Source organism: Bacillus rossius, chromosome 6, assembly GCF_032445375.1.
Source record: "Bacillus rossius redtenbacheri isolate Brsri chromosome 6, Brsri_v3, whole genome shotgun sequence".
Classification (NCBI taxonomy): Eukaryota; Metazoa; Arthropoda; class Insecta; order Phasmatodea; family Bacillidae; genus Bacillus; species Bacillus rossius.
In genome coordinates this window covers 73,297,995-73,325,765 of record NC_086334.1, presented here as the reverse complement: position 1 = coordinate 73,325,765, position 27,771 = coordinate 73,297,995, and the positions used below count along the sequence as shown (strand labels likewise).

Below are 27,771 nucleotides of genomic sequence, written 5' to 3'. Positions count from 1 at the left end.
CATAGAATGAACCGTAGTAACCAGAGCACTTCTTGGGTCCGCAGTGAGTGTGTTGGTTGGGCTGGACAATCATTTGTGGTCTCGGGGTAGTGGCATTATGCTCTGGCTTTCCTGTGACGAGAAGCAGTCCGAGCTAGCGAGTCACAATGCTAGGCAGCGAGTAGCAGTACGATCTGGCGAGTAGCATTGCAAAGGGGCGTGTAGGAGTTCGATGTAGCGAGTTGCAATGCGAGCTGGAGAGTAGCAGTTTGATGCGGTAAGTAGAGGCAGAACTTCTCTGAGGGATAATCCCGTTTAAGACACTAGTAAAGCTATCTATATTAGCTAAGCACTATATCATTTCTTCATGCGGGCCTGTACAAGATTGAATCATGTCTTAAACATTTTCTGCGTGAGTTAACGTTCACTTAATAACATAAATTTCAGACCTAGAAGAAATTAATATGTTGATTTGGTCATTAAAGGTCAGTAAAGTTGCGGAAACTCGTTTGGGATTTCATTAAAATTTTTAACCAAAAGCGGCAATAATTCAATAGTTTAATTTGATGAAAACTGTAATTTTACAAACAAATCTAAATGAGATAATAACTTGTATTGCGTTAAATATGTTTACTTTTCAATTATTTAAATTTCTGTGTTGTTTGAGCTCATAAGCTATTGCATGCTAGTCAGAAAGTTTCGCTGAAAATTGTGGTTTCTTACTGTTTTTAAGCGTGTATGTATAGTATTGCTTATATCGTCCAATCACCAAAACATAGGTTATACTATATTTTGCGGCTAGTTCGCTACCAATTCTCGCTCATATTGCTCCGTCCTATATTCTTTTGTAGTTCAGCCTGTAGATTAATAGACTAGCAGAGCTGAAAAACTGTTTGGTCTCACATTGCGTGGTACTAGAACCAATTGCAGCTCCATAATAAGTTAAATAGACACCGCATTCTCTTAATTATTTAAGTACGTATCGTTTAGGCTACGATTAAAGGAAAACTTTATATCTATAACCTTAAGTTAAGTCTTCTCATCGTCACCTATGGCATGGCATAGCAAAAAGGTGTCATGTACAGGCATAAATAGCCTGGAATAATTGATAGTTTGTCTAAAGAAGTTATCGTTTGTATAACTACGTCAGAAATTAATAATTTATTTTACTAGTCAAAATTGTTAGCAAAATGATATTTTACACGTTTGAAAAGTTTCGTTTTGAATTACGAAAATAAAACATTATTTTTTAAACCATGTTAATATCATATGTTATATCACCTTAATTTTTTTCGCTTTAAAATTAATAAACAATGAAAACAAACAATGAAACTCGTAATCCATAGACATAGAAAATATCCATTTAAACCATTTTATTTTACGTACGTAAGATGAGTAAAGCTTTCCCAAAAACTAATTGCCCAATATAAATGTTGAGAATTCGAAATGTTGAGAATTGAAGGCTCAACTGTGGCCTTATTAAAGCCATCATGTAGTAACAAGCCAATGGAAAGCAAGATATAAAAACTCGTGTCATTATAATTTAACAGTCGCACTAACTCTTAACTGCTATCACGATCCTGATTCCTTTTAAGCAATCAACCTTTTGCCGCAAGCGACATTTTAACTGAGCGAAATTGAACAACAACCGGCTCCGCAAGCAAACGCTGCCCCGACAGCGGTATGTGCGCCAGAACAAATTCTAATTCACGCAAGTTGGTTGACTAATTTTCACCGACCCGCAGCCCATGATGTGGGTCCTGCTGCTGTGCTCCGTCGTGAACCAGCTGTAGTTCTCTCTCGCTGGCGGCCTTGGCCGGCCAGGCGTCCACGCAGTCCGGCACATGTGGGTCAGGCCGTGTGCAGGCTCTCGACCCGACACAGCTCACGTCTATGGCGTGCCCGCCAACCCTCGCGCCCGAGGTCGGGTACGGAAGCATGCACGAGATATGAGTTTTTATTTTTTTTTGACGTGACAACGTCTAATAAATCGATGAACGCCGGCTGCACGCACGAAAAAGTGTCCCATTACGCACATTGTTCCGTTACGCTGTGTCCCGTTACGCTCATTGTACGCTTGTGCCGCATCTATCTCTCTTCCGCTCGACTGTTTATAAAGTGAAGTGAAAAGTTAATGTGGTTTTCATTGCTTATTACAACAATTTCGGCAATAAAGGTTAATTATTCTTGCTTTTTAAAAATCTGATTACTAGTATAATTTCAAGTATTTATTCTTTTATTGTTAAAATAAAAATGATTCAACTTTTTTCATAAAAGTATACAATCATTTCATCAATGTTTTGTTATGACGTCATAAAGTAAAATTATCGTCCGTAAATCGACTTTACAGACAACCCCCTTTTTTTTAAACTATATCTCCGAGTGTCTTGTTCAGCATTAGTGTGTTTGTATTATATAATATTATATGTGTTTGAAAAGTTTTTTATGAAAATTTAGCTTTGTTGAAAATTTGATATTATAAATTCAAATGATTTTATCATTATAATTATATACATTTGAAAAACGTGACTAATTTTTCTTGAGAAAAACTTAAAAATGGTGTATTACAACGAGTGGTTTTTGAATACAATCTACATTCCGCACAGCATTTCAATGTTGTTGAATGTTGATGATTTGTTCCTTGACACAAGGCACGCGTGAAGGATAGCGATAGTCCGGAGATGGTGTGTCTCGGTGAAAACAACTAAGTAGACTAGAGGATGGGAAACACCACGACATGTGTCTGCAGTCCTAGTTCACCAGATCATAACAATTACTGCAGGAGTACTAACTAATGAAACACCCATACAAGGAAGAAGTTTATATGCTAAGTGCCTTTTGCTGTGAAAATCATAAGCATCACAGAACACATTGAAATCTTACGACAGCAATTACTAGAGTTAGTGATTCGTACAATGCTTTCCCAGCTATATTACCAAATGTTGAAAGGCTATTATTAATATGTTCCAAGTACGCTCATCTGACATATATTTTGTTAAATTATTCTTCAAAACAAGATATATTCTGGTCTGTGGTTATTTTTGAAACATTGCCAACTTATTCGTATCCATTTACTTACTGGTCGTGGTGAAGATTGTCTAAGTTTGTAACATCATTTAGCTCTCTGTGGTGGCTTTCTAAATTGTCTTGATTTTTTCTTACACAACCAACTTAACTTAGACTGAACACCGGCAGGACGCGCTGTCTCCTGGATTTGAGGAGAAATCCTACCGCACCCACACCTCAGCAGACACCCTCAAACGAACTGCAAGACACTGCCTTCAGTCTGGCGGATTACACACACATTACATGAGATAGCTTTCACAGATGCAAATTCATCGCGAAATTATCTTGTGCTATTGTAGCATACAAAACATTTAGGTTCTCTTTAAATCTGACAGTTGGAAGATGAACTTTCACCATGAGTCTCCAAAGGCAGCGGTGGACTAAAATTCCCAAGGTCAAGCTGTTTTTAAGGGATGAAAATGTGTGCTGAAAAAAATACATTTTACCAGAATAACCTTTTAATGGTTTATAATAATTCTAAATACTCTGTTCAATGTTTACATTGGTTACTTCTTTATGGTCTTAGATGGACGACAGTATTGCCTTAGACATCCTGCTTTCGTCTAGGTTGCCAAACATATGTGCCTCTTCTGAAACCTAATTATATATATAAAAAAAGTAAAATATAGAAAAGTACGGAATATTATGATACTTTATTTGACCGACAAGTTCTGAGTGTAGGTTCATCAAAAAAAAGTTTGAACTATTAATACAACATATTGCCTAAAATGCTTTTCGAAACTGGTCAACACCTTTGTAGTTTGAGCTGAACAATTAGTTAGTTTTACGATAGCGATACGTTTTGATATGAATACAGAACTTTGTTTAGTACTTTGGAAAGACAGTTGAGTATTCCATCTTAAACTATTGCTTTCTTTTTTGCCTTTGAATTACTTGTTGAGCTTTAGCCTCGGGAAGAACTTCAAACGATAAATTTTAAAACGGTTTCCATACATTGTTGTGATGAACCTGCAGTTATCAGTGTAATTCAGACTCATCGTGTAGTTTGCCAAATACGACTGTCTCCAGTCAGCGACGGAGCAGGTGGACGTCTTGCCCCAGATACAATCAGCTATCTCTCTGTGTAGGTGTGTAGTTGTGTAAGGATGTGTCGGCAACGAGCTGACGTGCAGGGAATGTCACAAGGGAAGACCAATAGTCCCACCCACCGCACTGCTCATACGTTATGCCACATTCTCCACACCCTCTACCGTCACACAGCGGGCTTCTTCTAGGGGGAGACTGATGTTGCTGTGAAATAACTATTATAAGTCCGTGCTTTAAAAATATATGTTTTTCAAAGATAAGCATTGATTATCTTATTTCAATTTTATGATATAATTTTTTCAAATTAATTAAATGAGATTTATGTACAAAATTCTTGAAAATATGTAATATTAAATTCAATACTAAAGTAGGAAACATAATCGAGGGTGATGGTCAAAGAACCAGGGAGATCAACATTTTGGCTATTTTTTAAGGTATTCAAACCAAAGTATAGAGGGAAAATGCGACTATCGTTTCTACGAACAACGAAGTACATCCAGATAATATTACGTAGCTTAAGCCCAAAAATAATTTAATCGTGATGTGTGTTTGCAGAAAGAACCCGGCATCTCCAAGAGATGTCTGTTTCTTCCGTTAAAGAGTAGGCGCAGTGATTGAAGCAGAGGTGACTGCACGGTATTGGTCAGGAAACATATCGATAGGTGGCAGCACGTGAATTATATTTAAAGTCGGTTGCATTATATATGGCTAGCACATCTTGTCTCAAAATGCAGAAACACGTGATAGGTAGCGGCACATAAAGGTTGGTTTCTTATTAACGAAGATAAATGGGGAAGAAGAGTTCGTTTAAAAGTTTTGAATACAGTAGATTAATATTACAAAGTTTACGAAAAAAAGGTTTCCTTCAAACCTATGTAAATGGCCACTGAATTTAGAAGTAAAGTGATTTAGCTCTGTCTGGAAGTGAATACAAACTAAGTGAGAGTGGCAGTTCATCAAATGAAGCAACAAGTTAAAGAAACATGTAAAAGGAAGAAGATATTGCTTGACAGTAATAACTAGAAATTTAATAAAAGGAAAAAAAAAGGCTGGAATAAAGGTGAGCCTTACGTCCAACACTTAAGGCTATAAGATGTCCGGTCGTATGACTGGATCTGCATGTAAATGGATATCTAGCTACTAAGAGAAGGTAAACAAATATCTACAAAATATTTAAATTAAATAATTTTATGGCATCAAAGAAATATAAAAACAGTAAAACTATTATGTTTTATTAAAGTATGCATCATAAAGAGAAAGTGACCAAAAATGGGAACGGCATTCCTCGAAGATATGTGTATGTGTACGAGGTAAGAAAGATAAAAGGTTTCTTAGGCTCAAATTCGAGAGTGTTAATTTGGTTAATGTTTTATTCTAAAACAACTTTAATGTACCATATAGAAGGTGTCGAAATCACGGCAAGGCTCTGAGGTTGAATGTCTTTGTTGGGATGTTTCCTTCCTTCGCCAGCGTGTACGGGACATACGGTGTGTCATAGATACACGCACCATGCCAGATTATATTTTAAGGGTCAGAAGATTCATAAGCAGATGTTTATAAGTCTGTGCTGATGCCCATGGTGGGAATTTCGATCATTTCATGTCATTTTTACTCTATCCACTGTAAGGAGCACCCAGCTTTAGCACGCCCCTACCTAGCTTTTCAGCCCAAAAGAGACATATCGAATGCATTTACTTTTCTGGTTTCCTGTACTACGTACTATAAATACTGTAAGCATTTTCAGTTAGTTTTGAGATGGCCTGAATTTTTTTTTCATGTTCAGATGGACTAATGGCTATTTTTGTGTGCAAGGAAGCATTCAATAGTTTACAATGGTAGTTTACAATTCTAGTGTTGAGCGACTTGCAAATTATGCATTATCCAATGCTACTAGTCCTCGAGATATAAAAAGTAAGCACACAAACGGCCCTCATGCTGTTGCAGACAGTGACATTGCCAAGGTTGTTAAACACATTAGAAGTTTTCCAAGACGCTCATCGTACTACATCCTTCGAGACAATGTAAAACGCTACTCGTATCATCGGGGTTCAGCATTAAAATTAATGTCTTATACCTGCACATTATGAGCCAGACGATTATCTCAGGGCCCAAGCAAACTTGGACACAATACCTAAGGTGAGCTACTTTATCTATCGTTACTCTACCCCCAAATTCAGTAACATAAATTTTTTGAAAGCACGTAGTGACTTTTGTTAAACGTGTGATTACTTGACAAAGACATGACTGCAGTAGGAGAATCAGAGGGAGAGCATAGTAAAGTAGCGAAACATTTAAACTTTTGCTAAGCAGTGAAGTTTTAGACATTACTGAAAGAGAAGAAGCAGAGGAAAAAAGAAAACCCAGCAGTTTATACTAATTGCTTCGATTATTGACAAAACCTGCCACTGCCAACCATTCCATCAGGTGATGTGTTTTATAGCAAACCGATATGGGTTTATAGTATTTGTATGCATCATAGTAGTACTCATGGTAAGAGTACTGCAAAAACATTACCAAGTGAACGCATAAGTTTTCTTCACTTTTTTTCATGAAAACGTTAGACAGTAGGTAATATAAACCACGTAAAATTATTTCTGACAACTGTTCTGTACAAAACAAAAAACACGCAGTGATACGGTATTTATTTACTTCGATACAAAAATGTAGATTTCAGAAAGTAAACCAAAGGTTTTCTGAGCTAGGGCACAAATTCCTGCCTTGTGACAGGTCATTGAGTTGGTTGAAAAACAGTCAAGCAAACGTGAACGATTTTATGTTCCACAAGACTACCATAAGATTGTAAGAGACACTTCCAAGAAGTTTGAAGTGGTTTTTGCAAATGAAAACCTGGTTTTGAACTTCAGAACATTCAAGGAGATTTTACAAGACACATCACTCATAGTTACTTCTGGACAGGGCACAAAACACGAAGAGAAGTTTGCAGTTGCCTCAGACCGTTTTATTACTGTTTTGTACATAATGAGGAATCGATTCTGTGTATTATTAAATGGAACCGTATGTTATGACTTCCCTATAAGAATACCTAATGTGTGTCCCAAAAAGAAAACACTCTACATTGAATCCATTTAATTCAAAGTGGCCATAAACAGTGATATAATTAATCTAACACTGAAATATGTTCTACCATTTAATTTGATTTACTACAATAAGTTAGTATCGGACCCTCAACAAACTGCTGAAGAATCTTTTACTTCATCAAGTGAATAAACAAAATGAAAATGTTCAGTAATGTCAAGTGTTATTAAAAAGCTTTAATAGTGTTTTGAAACACCTGTTTTGCCACATTATCCGTATAACATAGCATATTTTTGTGGAACTATTTATGTTTAGGCAACAGTGTTTTACAATCTACAGAATAAAGAAAAGCAATCTCTATATGTCAAGGAAAAAACAAATAATAATCCTTCTATTCATAGTTAATCATTCATATTTCTTAATAGTTTATAGTTAATAAATAATTTTTATTGGTATCAGTTTTGTGCACTTATATTACACAAATACATGTTTTGTATTTTTGGTGGAACAATAAGGTAAATCATTCATTATATTTAAAATGTTGTATGATTTTGATACAGAACTTTATTAATACAAGAAAATCATGAATGTAATGTTTATAGTAATGTAGAACATAGAAAAGCTTTTCGAAATAAGTATATATTTTTGAAGCATATTTTTCATGGTTCTTTGACCAATGTCTTCAATTTCTGTAATTAAATTTCAAAAATATTAGTTAATTATTTTCAATTTATGATCTATTTAAGATATAAGACTTTGCTTGCAACAACCGTGTAAACAGGAGGAGGGTGTTTATTAAAATTGTTTATGTAGTATGAGACTGGTTCCTTCAATATCCCATTAGCGGTGAAACAGTGTTTACTGTTTAGCTTTATAAATAATAATGAATTTTGTATTTATTTGTGTATGAACAAACGTATTGGAATTTAATGTCTCTCAAAACACATGCTGTTCGTATAAAGACATCAAGCGACTTATCTACAACACAATTACCGTACGAAATCTAAAATAAACTCTGAAAACTGTAAGTCTTAATACTGCAGCCATCGTGGCGGGTGCCAAGGAACAGTTTATTATTCGCAGTGCGTGTTCTTTGGGAAGCCTACTTTTCACAGACGAGAGAGCCAAACGCCCAATCGTACATCTTCGGTTTTTTTTTGTTTATTGTAAATAAATATGGCGGTGTTGATAAAAGGAAATACCATAAACAAGGCAACGGTATTTATTTGTACGCCGCCATATTTTTCGTTTGCCGTGTGTCCGTGAATGTTTATTTTGGACAACTCATGAAAACTAATGGTCAATTAGGTTAGGTAAGCTACATTATAAATACTTTAAAACATTGTGGACGGTTGATTTGGTTAGGATAGCCACATTAAAGATATTGTGAAATCATGTAAACGGTTTCCTAGCGCTGGATAGCTACATATTAAAAAGTTATTTGCTAAGCAACCCTAAAATGATTTTACAGTATTTTTAATGTAGCTATACTAACCTAATATAACCAACCATCCACAATGTTTTAAAGTATTTATAATGTAGCTAACCTATCCTAATCGACCGCAAAATTTAATGCCACACCGGTTTATACAATGAGATAGAACAAAAAAAAAAGCGAGCATGAACTTCGGGGAACTTCGGGTGTGGCTCTCTCGTCTGTGAAATTGTGGCTTCCCGTGTTCTTTGCTAGATCTTGAATGTCAGACCAGAAGAGAGGGTTGTTTAATGAGGTCACAACTGCCATCCATTCCCGTGCTTTATCTCTTTAAGAACTGCGACCGTCTGTGGTCATGTGACTCACACACAAGCAAGGCGAACAATAGGCGAGACTTTCTATCTCTCTCTCTTCCCCAGTTCCTGACAGCCATTATCATTCAGCACGTGTTTGTTCGCCTCACATACACTGTTCGACAAGGAAAGGTATTCACAAACTTCATGTGTTCTTTCACGTAAGTTAGAGCGTCAGGATGATGTACGTGTGAGAATTGTGTGACGTATAAGAATAATGAGGTCCGGGAATACGGCATGTGGGGCATAACGTCAGCTCGTGTGCCACAGATGCGCCGCTGTTTCGCCGCGTGTGCAGTGGGGCGCGCGGGCGTGTCGCATCTGCGCATCTCACCGTCTCGCCGAGCCGACGACTGTGTGGGGGTGCTGTCGTTCTGTCCGCTGATGCATACATGAGCACCGGGTGCTCGGAGCCATGTTGGCACCTTCATTACTGTATGCATCGGGTGGACAGCAGGCGTATTTCACTCAATGGAATTTATTTTAGTTATTTATTTCAATTTAACACATGGCAAGCATGGTTAAATTTGGAAAAGTTTTGTTTTTTGTTTGTGTACTTCAAAAATTATTTATTAATAAATAGTGTTCTTAGGTAATCACATTTTTCAGCTCTCGTTACATCTAAAAAACATGTAATACGTATTCATAAAGTCACAAAAGAAAAGAAAATAAAACACAGCCCTCAAGTTCAGGGCCAGTTTGTGCCAAGCAATATTTCAGCTGATTCTGTCAAACAAAATTTTCGTAGAATAAAGTAACCCCACAACCTAACACAAACGTCACTTTGTGCTTCATTTTAACTTTGAATTATAATATACTCTACTTTGTCATTAGAAATTATCCTTTAACCTTTATTTATTACGATAAATGCTAATTTAACACAGCTTTAAGTAAAAAAAAAAAAAAATATTGAAATTTTGATTTGTAATACAACTTGTAGCTCATAAGGTAGGTGAAATTTATTACTGAACACAAAAAATAATGGTACACGTTTTAGAATGCATAGTATTATTGTCTAAATAGTTAAAAATGGCATGGTCATTTATAAAAAAAAATATCAGTGTAAATGAGTACATATTTAACTTGTTTTATCCATTCAGATTTTTAAATATTTTTAAGCTAAATAAATCAATTTACTGTATGGTTTGAAAAAAAAATTACAAGCGATTTAATGGGTTTTGAGAACTTTTAATCTTGGCAAGAATGAGAGACTAAGAAACCAATGCCTCCACCATTGTTATGTTGGTTTACCCTCAAATTATTGGGCAACTAATCGGTAAGATAGTGATTATCAAATGGTAGGCTGCTCGGGGAGAGCGTGCCTAATTTATGACCCGGTGTGTCTCGTTTGCCATTTCGTCAGATATCGTCAGTAGGGCTGGTCAGTGTTATGGATGGTTTTAAAAAATAATCTTATGGCGAGGATTTTCTGAAGTGAATACCTCCCTTAAAATAAGAAATAACATTTTTTTTCTAACTATACAGAAAATTGACCTAGAATTTTTTTAGAAAAATGTAGAACATCGTTACATAGTGTGAACTCACTAGATGATGTGTACGTCTTTTGAGACATAAGTATACCTTTGTCATATATAAATTAAATTGGTTTTACAAATTTCACATATTTTAGCAACATTTTTTTTGAGATCGATATAAACAATTTTAGTTGAATGTATGGACAAACATTTTTATTTTATTCAAGGTGGAGTCCCGACAGTTTGTTGAACCTTCTTGTCTGGAGCAAGACACGCCGAAGAGCCTGTCGGCAGGAAGTCACATTTTGAAACTTCTTTATGCATTCAAATTAAAAATAATGCTTACGTCATATTTAGTTCACAAATTAGTCAAAAGTCAAAATGAGAAACTATTTGATGTCAACCCTTCAGTGGCTTAAGTAATATGAAGAGAAAAATTTTAAAATCACATGTTTGTGGGGCGGCTACAGGCGTTAAAACAAAAAACTTTGTAATGTTTTTGCCATTCTATTAAAATATAGTGACAATATGATCATGTTTAAATAAATATAGGCACATTACATAATTTTCTTTTGTAATATTTTACAATTTGGCGTTATTACATTTGTCGACTCCAAGAATCTGTTGCCTCTATTATGATTGGCCACGTGGCAATTAATTATACTACGGCGAGCGAAACGTGTTCATAAAGACTGTTCGTGGAATTTTACCAAATGCGGGATTTAATATTTACTGAATTCAATGTCAAAGAAAAAATTGAATAACCAAGACTTTATAACTTTAAAAGTTATTAATATTTAGCCTTTTTTATATCTCTGTCCACGTGCTCATTTTGAGTCATGTCATTAGAAAATAACTAAATAATTATTTTTCTTTGAGTGTATATTTTTTATTTTATACTAATTGATATATGTTTTGTTCCTGGGTTGGTTGCTGTGAAATATCAAAGAAAGCGAATGCACTGCGATCTAGGTGGAATGACGGTAAATAACAAACAAATGCACATAAAAATACCATCGTAACAGTTTTTACCAAATTTTATAAAGTAAGCAAGTATGTTTATCATGTAATATTCCCAATGTTCTGATTTTTCCGTGTATTTGCTGGGAACCAAGTTGAAACCGACTATTTTCTATTGTCATTTTATGTCTGCCTCCACCACCTGCTGCCATATGTGTTTTCGACAATTCGTAATTACTTTTTATTACTTTTTATGACGTCATAGACTCGACTTACCATACCTATGGTAGTGAGTAAATTCTACCTCAAAAAATTCAAACGCGCTTTTCTGCCTAGAGGAGATCTTTAAAGAAATCGAAGAAATGGTGAATGATATAAAACTCTTTTGCATCAACATGCATCTCTAATTTATCGTTTGCAAGTTAGGAAGTGGCAGTTATTAGAATTAATATATTTTCATTTAGTGTTAGTTTAGTATTTGTGTGAACAATATCAATGCACAAAATCGTACATCAACGTAACTACCAAACTCATAACTGCATATATTAAGTAGTTAAATAGTAACTTTTTATTGTCTGTTAGTTTTATGTCAATATTAGTTGTAATTAATTTTTTCTAATCATGATTATTTGTGTTTATTTATAGAGAGATATGTATTTTATTTTGTATGTTTGTCAGTGAAATTAGTCATCGTAGACCATGTATCTATATGTATGCTCAACTTAAATTGTAGAAAAATGTCCATCTTGTATCTCTTGAATATTCATCGCATATACTTTTTCCGAAAGGGGCAATTCTATGAAGGTAAAAAAATCAACCTTCTTAGCGAAGAATAAGACTTGGCCTAAGACGTTTTGATATTCATCATATGTGTAGAATAAATTTATTTATTTCTTAAATGACATATTTATCTTATTATATTTTTGCTTATAAATCCAATAATATTATAAAAACCAATCAGAATATATTTTACTAAATGACTTTTATAAATTAGTGATTTTTAAGGTATATTACAGGTTTGCTTGACTAACAGTTGATATGAACGATAATGTTACGATTCATAATGTGGGGAGAACTGGGTTTGTAAGGGATAGCCCAATTAGGTTTCTTCAGAGTTTTATTAATTACCTACTAATATTTACATTGATAATAAATAATTGTACTTAAAAAAGCTTGGTCACATATCACTGCTATTTAAAAATGTTTATTCTCAAGTCACTAAATGTCTGTCAAGTTCCGCAGTTCGCACTCCTCACTGGAGCTAGGCTCAACAGTGGTTTGCCCCTTACCTCGCGCCTGTAGGTACACACACAGGCACACACTATCGATCCCGTCTCTCCATGTCGCGCCACTCTCGAGGGGGTCTCTCACCCTCTTCGCCAATGTCGCACTTCCCTTCAATCGCAGAACTCTCCGAACTCTCGGAAATCGCTCGGAACTCCTGCGGTGGCCGGCGTCGCTGCTTAAGTACTAGTGGGTCGTCATTCCAGAACCGATGAGAGCGTCTTTAAGAGTCGCGTCATTCCGGGCCCACCCGACGCCGGAACAGTCTAGAAGGCCGACGTCCATTCACGCCACTCCGAGTGGCAGCCCGCGGAATTCCCAAGGCCGCTCAGCGCCTAGGCAAGACGATGCGCTTTGTGCGGGGGGTGGGGAGGGTTTAGCGATGACCCTAGTTATCCTTCCAGGCGCGCATGCCTTACGTCAGTGTACGGTTTTGGTTTTTAATGCAATCTTTTCATGGCCCATTTTCTTTGTTTACACTGGTATTATATATATATCGTTCAACACATTTTATGTTTGTATCATGTATTCTAGAGGTAAAACATGCTTCTATTAGATTGGTAATTTATAACTCTACTTTACTTTTTAAACATAGAGATTTATAGAAACTTATCAAACATATTGCTTTTCAATATCTTGGCATGTAATTTCAGGGCATCTGAACAATACACACAATATAGTCTATTAACCAGGCACATCAAGTTCGTGGTTAGACACTTCCAGTTAATGGTCAAGCTAACACAACCATTTGGTGGCCAGTAACATCCAGTTGTTAGTCAGACACTGAGTTGTTGGCTAGACATGTCTATTTGGTGGCCAGTAACATCCAGTTGTTAGTCAGACACTGAGTTGTTGGCTAGACATGTCTATTTGGTGGCCAGTAACATCCAGTTGTTAGTCAGACACTGAGTTGTTGGCTAGACATGTCTATTTGGTGGTTAGGCGCATCTAGTCTGTGGCCCGGCACATATTTATGTGAGCTATTCATATCAAGTTGGTGACCATGCACATCAGTCGGTTGGCCAGGCACGCACGCCCAGTCGGTGGCTAGGCATGGCAGATAAGTTGGACAGAAACATTTAGCAGGTTGGCCATTCACATCTTGTAGAATTGTTAGGCATGTCCATGTCAGGTACTAAGAGTACCAAAAAGCCTAATTAATTTTTCGATACTCCGTGAACATTTTAAACATTTCATGTAAAATGTCAGGTGCATAGAAATGGCATCTCCAAACCATTAAGTCATTAGTCCTGATTATAGACCAAACTATCCACAATCTAAAAAAGGAAGCACATTTGGAAGCAAAATCATAAAAGGAAGTACAGACCAAACTATCCACAATCTAAAAAAGGAAGCACATTTGGAAGCAAAATCATAAAAGGAAGTACATTCGGAAGCACAATAAAAAAGGAAGTACATTTGGAAACACATAAAAAAACACATTTGGAAGACCAGTAAAAGGGAAGTGTATTCGACAAAAAAAAAACACACATTTGTCGAGAATTCAACTTACTAGGATACGATCTCATCAAAGGGCTAAGACCTCATCAGTGGGATACGATCTCATCAGAGGGATGCGATACTACAGACTTGATTCCATGCATTTAACGAAATGAATGTACACTAACACGAACATTCAACTTGGTACAATACGATAGCCAATTTATGGTAGAGTACAATACCTTTAACAGTCATTGGCCTAACTGATCCAGTGACATTTCACTACAAGACTACAAGGCTACGAGGCCACAATAGCGACATTCAGCAGCGAGAGTTAATTTGTATAATGCAAAAACAATGTGCTTCAAGTAGTTCTGATTTTTGCCAACAGTTGTCGACACATGTTGTGTTGTGCAGTCACTGTTTTTTATGGGGTGCAGGATACTCACTCACGATCGAAAGAGTAGGATTTTAGTAGTATATAAATGTTCCTTCGGCTCCAGGTTTCAGGCTCAGGATTAAGAATGGGGTCAATGACCAACCATTATGATGTCACTGCGTCCATCTTGGATGACTGACCTTTACCCCGACGGTCTGTTAGGAAACCGCCATAGTGGATCCTGCCATTTTGAATTTTAGTAATTTCCACTATCCTGGAATCGAATAGGCCTACCCCATTCTAAATTTTGCACTTTTCATTACGCCCAGACATTGTAAAATATGATATTACAGTTTAAATTTTCGTTTTGGCCAAAATATTGAAAATACATAAATATCATCCGATTTTAATGGGAAAAAAATTTTTAACTAGCATAATAACAAAATTAATACAGTTCTAATAAAAATAACTTTCGCCATTGTAAAAGTTGTTGGCCAATTTGGCAATTCGTATTTATGAAGCTACAAAATCTGGAAAATAAATAAATATTTATAATATTTTTAATTAAAAAAATGTTTGATAAAAATCATTATGAAGTGTTTGGATAGAAACCGATGTTGGCAAATATTAAAAAAAAATGGCGATGGATCCTTCCTCTGTATGGGCAGCTCGTATACTGACCTCCCACCACAAATAACAAGGTAATTATATATTGCAAACATTATGACATCATGGCGGCCATCTGGTGCCTGCCATCATGGATGCAACTTATTGTTTTCATCTGCTAAAGGGCGCTGTTGCCATATTAGTTTAACTTTTGCCGGCTAGAATGCTGTAGTATTAATTACTGTGGCTTCTGCCAGCTTGTCTATAATGTTGGTTGCCATCTTGAAAATGTGTAATTATTGACCTAGAAATTCGGGAAAATTTCCAAAAATCATAAAAAATTCAATTGTTAAAAAAATGATTGATCCGATCGCATACAGTACATGGTTCTATCCTTTATCAATATAAAACAAACTTTAAAAAATCCTGAAAAGTGACAGGTTTAAAAAGTATTATTACATAATTTATACTACAAGAACAAAAACAAACAAATCGCCCAAATTTCTCAATTCGCTAAAATATTTTTTTAAAGTGTAAAGTGAGTCCTTTGTATACCTTGACATTTATTTTTATTTTTTCAATTGATCAGGTCGACTTATTGGTACACCACATTTTTCTCACAGAGAAGAATTTTCGATTTCATTACAAGATTAGTGGTGTTTTTAATGATGGTTTGCACTTGAAATATTTGCTAATTCTTTGTCACAGAATAAACAATTTAATTCTAATGAATGATTCGTCTGTAACGATTATACTTTATTTACTTGTGAGACCACGCTCGCGAAGAGGTCACGCAGTCCCGTTGATAGCCGCACAACTTAACGATACAACTAAAAGAAGGAGTTAACGTGCTTATGAGGGGTGACATTTTAGGAGTAGGCCTACACAAAATATATCTGAAACCGAAACGTATTATCATTTGGATGCAATGAAAAATGCATGTTATATCTATGTATGAGAATCATACAAATATGTTTTCTCCTCTTATTTTTAAGTAGTTCTATTTGAAATATCAAGTACAAAACAGTTAAGTAGTTAAATTCTTCGTGTAGTTTTCTCTCACTTCTTTTATTAAAAGAGTTGTCTTACAGCGGTGCCTTATTTTTTTTCTTAGAACATAGTGTTTCAGTGTTTCGTTTCACGTTCATGCCTTACACCGTAGACTGCTGCCGCGCCCAATGCAGTGTACAGTATAGATTGTTCTCCACGTACAGCTGTGGGGAACCTGCAGGCGCGCCAGTAGACATCTACACTGCGCGAGACTTCCCGCACCTCGCGTCAGCTCGGATCTGCGCGCTGTCAGCACACACACACTCGCTTCTACGGCGTGGCTCTGGCGCACCGAGCAGGCCCTGCTACACTGTCAACATTCCACTTCCGAAACCTTACAATATGTCGTGTCAAGTGAAGTTGGCGAGTTAGTCATTAGTGCGCGCGTGTTTGTTTGACAAGTTGGATGACTCGAGTTCCCATCAAATATTTGGCATATAGGGCGGGTTATGAAATATAATGCATTTTGGTTGAAATCAGCCAATCGGTATCGGAAAACACATTTGTTTTCGTCGCAACGAATACTTAAAATGGCGAACAACACATGGATCATTAAAGAAATTATAAAAGTAAATTAACTAAAATAATGTCACTGTGCATGTCATATGCAGAATTTACTAACGAGTAAAAGGGAAATTTGTTTCTAAAACTTTAAAAGATCACAGAACATTTATTTTATTATGTAGGAAATATTATTGTTTGTAATTGAAAATAAATGCACAAATAGCATAACTTATTCAAAACTTCCATCCAACACTGTGATTCATTAATTAATGTATTTATTTCAAATTGATATTAAAATATAAATGTTTGAGATAGCTTATAATAAAAATAAGCTTTGATGGTGTGTCTTGATTTAAAACATATTTACAGGTTATCTGTAAAACTTCATTTGATAGAGCAAATTGGATGCCATCCTCCGTTCAACACTACCCATTATTCTACTGTCAAATATATGCAGTTGGAAACACATTTTTGACAATGTGACAGGGCCTTCATCGGCTCTGCTGACGGGAAGGCTCTCGTACAAGTCTCGTACCGACAACACTTCACAGGAAAAACGCCTTTACAATCAGTACGAAACATACGGGCACCCAGATAGAAGTTAGGAGCGTAAAGAAAACGCATGTTTTGTCTCGCAATAATAATTTCATAACTATTAGACTTGGCGGCGCAGGCGCGGTGTCGCTTCTCATCTTTTCTCATTAGCATAACTAATTGACCCATGTTTGTGTCGCTGTAAAGCTATGACGAAGATGGGGGAGCGGTTACAGCAAGGGCATAAAGCGTTAAAAACCGCTGTTCTCGGTCATTTCCGTTCAGAGTAGCTAGCCATTCACTCGTGGTAGTGAAGTGATTCAGATGTCCTTGTTTAGAGTTTATTGAGGTCGTCCAACTAAAACATTAAAAATTTATTGTATATAATTTGTAGAGACTGGAAAAATTGGCGCTTTGTATGACCTCTAGGATAGAATCCACAATCCTCTACACACTCGGGCAAATGCCACCCGCTCATTAGCTACTGACTCGTGACACCTGTCAACTGGGACGCTTGCGAGTCGATACTATTTTGGTTGAAGGTTTTTCATTGGCTAAAATTTCTTCAGACAAACTGTGAGCCAATCAGAGGAGCAAAATAAAGGTACGGTTGTTTGGATTCTATCATATCGTGAAATGAGTACGCGAATTTTTCCGGTCTCTAATAATTTGGACAGGTTTCTTTGTGATTAATTTAAGTTAAAACTTTTGTGTAAAAACAATAAAAATTAGTACGTCCGCTTCAGCCCGCAAACGAGTTAGCCGAATAAACCGGTTACTAAAACCATTAGAAAGATATGAATATCCAGCGCCGAGCGATGGAGACGGTTGGGGGAACACCACAGGCTTGACGCGGTACGCTCAGCGGAAGACGGCGCTAGCAGCGGTACCCAGTCCGACGGACAGAGCGAGTGATGACGACACCCTTCCATCTGCACAAGACGTCTCCGAGCCGATATTTATCGACTGCAGTCGAATCGTGCGATTGAACTTCTTTACGCCGGTCTCAAAATGTGATATCACTGTCCTTCATATTTTGTTTTTTAACCAAATAACTGATGAGCATGAATACAACAATATCGACCATTATTTTTTTTTAAATTTGCATTTTGAACTTACATTGTATCTGATTGAATTTTAATATTCTAAATTATCATTAGCCCCCACACTGTCTATCAAACCAATGATTTAAAATATACATTCCCTTTAATAAAAACCTTATAAATACTTTAAAATTATTATGAAAGTAGTCAGTAAATACTTGAATGACTTAACGATTTTGTCATACATAATGTTTCTAAAACTCTAATCAGATATCGACCATTTAAAATCGAACCTTGAAGTATTAGATACTCAGAATTATGCTTCCATTGCTTTGCAGTTAATATTTTCTTTTTACCAAAGTAGGTACTGGACAGCTACCATTAATCCTCATTTGGCGAGGGCTGGAGTTTGTTTTCAGCCAAAGGCATGACTTGGTTAAGGAGCACCAAGTTGCTAACAGTACCTCAGTAAACTTGTATTTAAGGAACATCTTCATTAGGAAAATAACATGTTAGGGAATCATATTTAAGTAAAAAGCAGCTAAGGAATTGCAGTGAGCCACAACAAAATTAGGCTCAACGTCGTTAGGCATGGCGCTTTTTATTGAAAATTCAAAACCTAACAAACTCAGCAGACAAAACGCAATAGGCAAATTATGTTAGTAAAATCGATTTCAATGGAAATGTAATATACTCAGTAGGTCATGACAGATTACTTCCCAAGTAATTGTTGTTTGTGCTTTTCTACATTGACCTTGTTGTCTACCATATATATTATTCTTAAATGAGTATTTTTGTGATATCCTTGAATATGAATATTTAGTTATGACCCCAGCTAATTTAAAAGTAAGAATGCTGGAAAGATATCGCTTAACGCTCATCTTTGAGTAAATAAAATTATTTCCAGCTGCCTACATGACCCTCTGCTGGGTCCATTTATCGACAGATTTTTTTCAATGGCCTAAATAATTTGGATTCTACAGTATTGGATTCAACAGTTTAATTAATTGTGAACATTTTCTACTTAGACAGTTGTTTGAATATGTGATTTTTTTCTAGATTGACAGGCATTTTGATATAAATTCGATTTAACTGTTTTTTTAACGTTGAGCTCGGTATTTTGTAGATTATAACTTGGAAGCCATTGAAGTCTTTGGAACGAATCCATTACTGGCCAGACACATTTCTTACTGCATCCATAACTTTAGTCAATATTAGATGTAGCATTATTTTAATCAGTAGAGACCGGAAAAATTCGCGAGTTCATTTCGCGATAGGCTAAAATACAAATCGTTATACCTTAGTGCTGCCTCTGCTATTGGCTCACAACTCACCTGGATGACTCTGGACAAATGAGAAACACCCAACCAAAGCTTTAACGAATCACAGCTGCTTCGCTGGAACGTCTCACAAGACAGAAGCCAATGAGTGGGTGGCATGCGACCGAGTGTACGCAGAACTATGGAGTTCATCCTACAGGTCATTGAAACCGCGAATTTTTCCGGTCCCTATTAATGAGTGATATAAAGTGCAATATTTCGATGTGGCAGCTGAATGTAAGTCTAGTACTCCCCTGTATGAACAGCACTGTGTGTGCACGTGAGGTAGTGTGAAGGCAGCGGCCGGCTCGCTGCTCGTTGCAGGGACGACCTCCGGGACGAAGGGCGGGGGGGTCAGCAGCGGGACGCCGGCTCCCACCACCTCGACCTCGACCTCGACCTCGACCTCGACCTCGCCGCCGACCTCGACCTCGAGCGAGGCCGGGGGCAGCGGGGGCAGCGGGGGCAGCGGGGGCAGAGACCTGGCGGGCGTGGTGCTGCCCATCAGCGTGGTGTCGGCGCTGGCGGCGGTCGGCGCGCTGCTGGTGGCGCTCTTCAGGAAGCGGCTGTTCCGCGCGCGCTCCGGCAGCACCACCAAGCACGACCTGGCAAGTAGCTCCGTGCTCTGCTTCCCGACCAGCTCCCGCTGCAGCCGCGCTCTGCTGGTCTCAACAAACAAACATACACTCCAGTGCAATTTAAACAATCATTTTCAATGAGTGGCTCTATAAAAAAACACGCTTGAGCTATGTTTTTCTTTAAAAAAAATTATATATAAATGTACCCGTGAAAACTCACCTCGCTAGGAAACATGAAACTATGTATTAAAAACTAAAACAGACCTTAATGATGAACGTTTAGCAAACTAAAAAAAATATATATATAAATGCGGCAAAGTCGAACAGCTGTTGTCCACCTGAAAAAAAAAAAACTAAAGCCAAGTGACTCGATATGTGTCGTATTACAGTATGTGCAGAACCATAAAATGATGATTTAAGTACACATGACTGTATAAACCACGCAACACACAAATACCTTAAATAAATGTAAAGTTGTAGTATATGAAGTAAATCCTGGAACTGGGTCGTGGGTGTCGAGCTGTAGAGCCGGTCCGCTATCCTGATAGTGACATCACGGCGACCATCTTTGATCCGTGCCACACTCACTTATGTTGCACTTTTCGTTATGCACACAATCTTCGATGTGTATGATATCATCACACTTTTCATTAGTGCCGCAATCTTGATTCTATTATTTTACATTTTTGCTACGGACGCCATCTTAAAAATCCGTGAATACTATCAGATTTGAAGGGGGGAAAATTATAATTTAAAAAAGAATTAATGAAAAAGAATGAACAAATTGCTCGGCCATTTTGAAATTTGTCCGCAATTTTGAAAATCCGCCATTATTTAATTCACTCGTTTTACACACGATACTGAATTTATTCATTTCACTCAATCACCACACTAGATTCGCACATTTCATTTCTCATGGGACGTTATTCATTCACTGACAACACTAAATTGTTTTTTTTTCCACTTACAACTCATTTTTCTTCATGTGCAGTGTCGCTGGAATAACAAGTGCTGCAATAGTTGTGTAAAATTAACAGTTAAATTAATTCCAGCTCAGAGTAGAGCAATGAGAAAACCCAGTTATATATTTTTTTTAATTTTACAGGAAAGAAAACAGACAATAAGAAAATGATAGAAGTAGACGATTTTAAATGTAATGCTGTGTGAAAAAATACTGTGAGCAAACAGGTTGCGATACTTGCGAAGTTCAAAAGGCTTTGTTAGAAGATCGCCGTTTTAAACTGTACCAGGAACTATGTCAAAAACATAAAGCAGAAGCTAGGGTTTTAATGGAAAAATTGTAAATCGAAGGAAAATATTTTAATAGAAATGCTTGAATTATCTACTTGGATAGGGCGCAATCTTATACCAATATCTTTATTTAGGAAGATTGGCAGTGATTTAGTAAAATTTTATGAAAATTATTATAATGTTCACACATAGTTATTTCCGGCAGTCAGATACTGTAATAGGCATCACATAATCAATGGTTAATGTCTTAGATTAATTATTGTGAAAGCAGGTAAAGATAAAGTATTTGCTTATTTTTAAGTTTGGACAGATATCTCGAGATTATCATGAAGAGATGAATTTTTAAAACACACTTTTTACCCTAAGAAAATGAATCAACAGCATACGCCCTAAACAAGAGATACACAACTGGCTGACAAGCCACAATATTACATCATATACAAAAAATATTAATGTCAGTCTTTTCTTTGGTAAAAAGTATGCTAAAAAAATAGCAACAAAAATAAGTCACACATTATTACAGAAGGTGTCCACGATGTTTTTCGTCTGCCTTCATACCATGCATACCTGAACCCGACTGAACTGATATATGCAGATAACAAAACCAAATCAGTTTAGAAAAATCTTCATTGCTACACAATTTAAAAAAAAATAATTCGTGAAAAGTCTTTCAGCAGCTATTCTGTGGACAAGGGCGTGAAAATCATCGAAGATTATATTAGAAAAATTTAAAGTTAATAATATGATAATAATAAATGTTGAATGTTGAAGAAAGAGGGATATTGGATAAAATACATGCCTAAGGGAAACCTTACATAACAGGTAGGTAATTGTAATAGTTTTGTAAAGGTGCTGACGGCGCGGTGTGTGTGCAGCGCAAGGGGTCCGGGGGGGCGGCGCCCGGGGAGCCGGTGGCCCTGCAGCGCTGGCAGCAGCCCCGGGGCCCGAGCGCGCGGCGCGACGCCTGCTGCGACCCCAGCCCGCCCGCGCAGGTCAGGCTGTGCTCACCACCGTATCCCTCTCGTGGAACATCCTGCTGACAAAACCAACTTCTTCTACAGACATTCATGTGCTGAGCAATGGCGTATTCATCAAGTCTTGCACTCCCATTGCACAAATCTTTCAAAGATAGTACTAATATTTCAAATACCACACTTTGATTAAAAAATAACGGTTTTTTGAAGTGAAAACTTCTTTAGCCACGTTGAGCGATTTTTTGGTAGGGGCGAAACTTATGGGTTCGCGTCACCAACATGCTAGTGCAGACCTCCGTAGCCTAGTCGCGTGCGCACTGGCTTGCGGTGCGAGGGGTTCTGGGTTCGAGTCCCGGATAAGGCGTGGGTGTATATTTGTAAATGTTTAAATTTGTCACCGATTTGTCAAAGCCAATACAACTGTCACACTATACACTCGAACTATAAGCAATAATAAGTGAATAAAGGAGGGATGATTGGTTGTTTGGTGATGAAAATTACCGCCAGTCAAACATTTTATTAAAAAAAAAAAAGAAAAAAAGTGAAAATTTCTTAAAGACAATGCAGTAAATTTAACATACCACAGAAATCACACTGTGCATTATCTCTCTTTACATTATTTTTTTTTATCATATTGCATTCGCAAATGTAAAATCTTTACGTAGGCTATCGTAAATGTTTTTTTTCTGTACGTTCTTACAAACTAGAGGAAACAAAATTCAAAAGGATAGCCTAATAATTTATTTAATGTGTCTTTATTTACTGTGATTAATTCACACTTAATATATTTTTTAAATTTAAATGTTCCAAATTCCGCCTGCAAAATAATAAATATATTGCTATTTTTTCTAAATGTAGACGCCTCTTGTGCTTGTCAGCACGTGACAGTTCTCACTCACTCGCATGCACTCGCACTCACGTCGCAAACACCGCCTTGCTGACGTCACCTCGCCCAAATGGCGCCCACCTGCTCGCTGTGAGCACCAGTCACCACTCGCTGGGAACACTACCAACAACTGCACCTCCTGGAACCATGTGTCGGACACACATGGCCGCGGCGGCCGGGGCGACCTGGGTGCTGCGGTCATATAACTATGCTCTTTCAATCAACTTGGCTGGCTGGCAGCCTGGCGGGAAGCCACTAACCCAACCCCCCGCATTGAAGACTCTTTTCTACTCTGTCCAACTCTTCTGTTTCCTGTAATCAACCTGCTTGCCAATAATGCATGGGATTTTGCATCCCGCAGGTCAGAGCCCAGGGTTTTCCCTGTGTCTATGCAGGTTTTACCTGGGCTCAACATATCTAGTTTATAGTCTAGAATAGTCAGTGAGGGGAGTTAGTCATCGCGCCAATCGCTGCCATGGCTGGCCAATCCCCTCCTAGCGCACGATGCATGCTCCCTCTCCCGCATGGCTTAAACCCTGCATGATTAGAGCGTATAGACTCTGGTCTGAGACGCACTTAGAGTCTTTCCCTAACCCAGACCCCTCCCGCACACACTTAGTTATAACTGAGGTTAGGACAAATAATAATAATCGTGGACTCACTGCGAGGACGTGTCAGTGTCGCGCGGACTCTATCGGACTGCCTCGCTTGTCGACCAGGTCCCTCCACGAAAACCCGCCTAAATATCTGGAAGTGACTAGACTAGTATCCACCCGAGGTAGTGCCCCCCCCCCCCCCCTATTTTGCTTCAAACCAACAAATCCAAAACCATCATCGATAACACCTCATGTTAATTCCACTATTCCAAATATTTTTAGTGTCAACTCAGGTGGTATATAAACATATTTATTTTCAGTCATATTATTTGTAATAAATCGCAAGTTGTATATTACGCGAACAATATCAGTTTTATGTATTTGAAGCAATACAAGTAAGTATCATTAAATTTAAATAATTCAGTTCATCTGCATTCCAAGGGATTTTTTTTTGTGCGTTCTAAGAAAACGATATTCAAGTGAAAATCTATAATAAAAATTAATCTGCCAGTTTTGCGCTCTCCCCTCCCCCCTCCCTAATATGGGAGTCTGGGGCACTCCCCCCCCCCCCCTTTTGGGTTAAGTCCCTACCAGCCAATTTCGTTACATCACGAGGGTGGCACCTTAAACATTTCTAGACGCCTAATGACGTCACCAGATAGCCAATGACGCACGAGAAGCATACCACGGGTCAGGCGTGGTGGTGCGTGACGTCACTTGTTAGCTTTGTCGAGGTGCAAGAAGGCGGGGACTGATTGACAGGTCGCTTGCGATGAAGCATATCGCATACCATAGGTCACCCTGGAGGAATAGGCTGAATCTGTTTACACTCTGTAATCGCAAAGACAAAAAGAAATGTAAAATAGTATGAACAATTGAATGTAAGATAATTTGAACTTCGTGTCATGACACAAATTTTTTTTTATTATTTACAATACTTGAGTTCAGTGAACTGACAGGTGCATTTATTCACCACATGAGCGATTAAAATAAAGCATAAGTAACGAAAATGATAATTTTACATAATTAGAGTACAATGCTAGAATACGCTATTTGGACTGAGTAAAAGTTTTTTCCGTGAAATTTTTAAAGTATAATAACATTAGTGCCTCATGCTGGAGAATTTTTGACGTGATAACGTCTTATAAATCGATGAACGCCGGCTGCACGCACGAAAAAGCATGGCTCATTGTCACGTTCCACCTGAGCCGAGCGTGCAAGAACCGGCGAACCACCATGCGAGAAAATCTTCTATAATATCAAACGGGTTAAGGCGGGCTTTTTTAACTAATTGTTCGTGATTATATTTAAACAAATTATTTAAATTAAATTTGCAAAAACTGTAAATAATATTTGAAAATTAAAAAGTATGCAATTTTTCATTAATGTTTTCTTATGACGTTATCACGTAAAATTATCGTCCGTAAACCGACTTTACAGACCACACTCCCCCCTAGGAAACCGCTTGTAACACCCATACCAGCTGAGAACCAACAAGCTGTTAATGTCGTAGACTCGTAACTACTACAACAGTAGAATACTCGTACTCGTGGAAAGCTGGAAAGCTGGACGCGTGTTGCGCCAGCAGCCGGGAGTCAGCGAGTGGCGCGGGGCTGTGCAGGTGGCGGGCGGACAGGCGCCGCCGGAGAAGCCCGCGGACCGCTGGGAGTTCCCGCGCCACCGCCTCAAGGTGTTCAACATCCTGGGCGAGGGCTGCTTCGGCCAGGTGTGGCGCTGCGAGGCCATCGACATCGGCGGTGAGCGGCGGCACGCCCAGGCAGTGGCGCAGCTAGAGTGACTGGCGCTCCTGGCCAGACTTGGGAACGGCACCCCCTCACGGTTTAAAAGAGAGGGGGGAGGGTTCAGTAACCGCGATAGCGGCCCCTTCCCCTGCTCAGGCACCCCTGGCGGGGCCCATCCCTGCCAGTAGTATAGGAATGTATGTCCGAGCGCAGGGTTCAGGGTGTGGAGCCGGAGCCGGTGTCCACCATATTGGATTGTGACTTCACGGCGGACATCTTGGATGGTTGTGACCTTGACCTTTGACCTTGACCTTGACTCCGACGGCCATTTTGTATCCGCCATCTTGGATCCTCATTTTGGATGACGTCATTTTGTTCTAGAAAATTCCGGTGATGTGTTTTCCGCCATATTGGATGATGACGTCACCGTTGCATTTTTCGTTACGGCCGCCATCTTTAACTTTTTATTTATTATCCGATTTTAATTACATTTTTTTTAAATTTATAAAAAAAATAAAATATTAAAATTTTAATAAAATATTTCTAAAAAATATACTTTTATGACACGGAGTTCGGAGTCCTCGGATCGACCCCGATGAGGACAAAAAAATAAAAATGGCGACCGATCCTTCCCCCTAGGTGGCTGCTGGCAGACTGACCCCACCACTTTTACCAACGCATATACGAACTTACAAACCCCCCCCCCTCCAACCCCCCCCCCCCTCGCCTAAAAATTATTTTTTTTTCGCACACGACACTCCGCCCCTCCCCTTTTTTATTTTTTTTTATTTTTGTATCATAATAACCACCACTACTACTACTCTAGTTTTTTTCCCTCCCTCCCTCACTTTACCGTCATTCCCACCCCTACCATCCTCCTCCCTCTATTCTAACTTTTAAAGTATAAATACCGGCTGCAGGACCCGGGAAGCCTTCAGTTACTTGCAGTTCCTCGCGCGCACCAAACGTCTACTGAGGTGGTAATGTTTGCTTGTTGTGCCAGTGGAGCAAAGATCTTGTCGGCCATCTTAGCATATGGTAAAGTGCGCACGCTTGCGGCACTGGATAAGGAGACGGAGTTACCTTACCTACCAAAGGAGTTTCTCCTGGTCTACGCCCCTCACGAGATAAGATACGTGTACAAGTTCCTACCGGTGTACCTGCAGCTAGATGCAGACATTCAGGATTGTTTGCCGTGCACCGAGTGCGACAGAGGAAGCTCCAGCGTCCCCGACACACCGCACATGAAGTCATGGTGCAAGAAGCGACTAGATGCGTGCAGGCAGCAGCAGCCTAGATCCTGAGCGCCGTGCCACAGTCGGCATCTAGGTGCCACTCCAGCATTTATGCAGAGCCAGCATCGTCACTCCAGCCTCGTCGTATGTGTAACTGTGAGTAATGACAATATGACACTCTTTCTTGTCAACGTCCAGTGTCTTACGTCCCAAAAGGGCCCCGTAGTGAAGCAACTGTCCGTGACGTCCGTCATTGGTGGTGACGAAGTCAAGACTAGCGAATACATCTTTAAACCTCCATGCGTCTGGTCGGTATTGGACAGATTCTCTCAACGCGAGAACCGACGTCTGACCTATGAAGTGAATGGACTCTCGTGGAATGAAGGTGATGTGGACTATGAACAACTTACATCCGTGCTACGTGATCTCGTAGAGCCGGAAGACGACTTTGTTTACGTCCGTGGTAATGAACAGAAACGTATTGTGAGTGATTTGTGCAGTGTCAATGTAATTGACCTACGTAAACAAGGCAACTGTCCTTCCTTCAAAACACTGTTAAAAATGTATGGAAACCAAATTGAAAAGTGTGATAAATTTTATAATGGTTTCCACTGTGCACATTGTAATAGCCAGTTACTGAAACTGTGGCTCTATGAACACCCTTATTACTACAGTGAATATTAAATATATTTATGATATTTGAAAATGTTTCCTATGTAAATGTCTGTTGTGTGTGTAGAATGTCGAATTTTATTTGTAAATAAAAAAAAAAGATTATCATTGTATTTGTTTTATTCTTTTCACCTTTATTTCATTGTATTTCATTTTGTAAAGACTATTAATTATACTCTTTCTAAAAAAAAATTAAAATATAATAATCAACTTTTACCGCTTCCAGCAATTTTCATTCCAAACATACATTATATAAAAAAATCAGCAATTTAAAAAACAAGGGTATTAGTAGTATAGAAATAAAACTCAAAGTTCAAAAATTTTACA

At 38.1% G+C, this 27,771-nt stretch overlaps 1 protein-coding gene across 1 annotated transcript in view; it reads left to right on the top strand.

Annotated features, from left to right (window-relative positions):
* Positions 1-27,771, top strand: part of LOC134533468 (tyrosine kinase receptor Cad96Ca) — a 213,513-nt gene that overhangs the window by 147,485 nt on the left and 38,257 nt on the right. Inside the window, exons 4-6 of the mRNA XM_063370992.1 lie at positions 19,835-20,175; positions 22,215-22,331; positions 25,417-25,552. Coding sequence (XP_063227062.1) covers positions 19,835-20,175; positions 22,215-22,331; positions 25,417-25,552 — 594 coding nt within the window. The remainder of the gene's footprint in view (positions 1-19,834; positions 20,176-22,214; positions 22,332-25,416; positions 25,553-27,771) is intronic.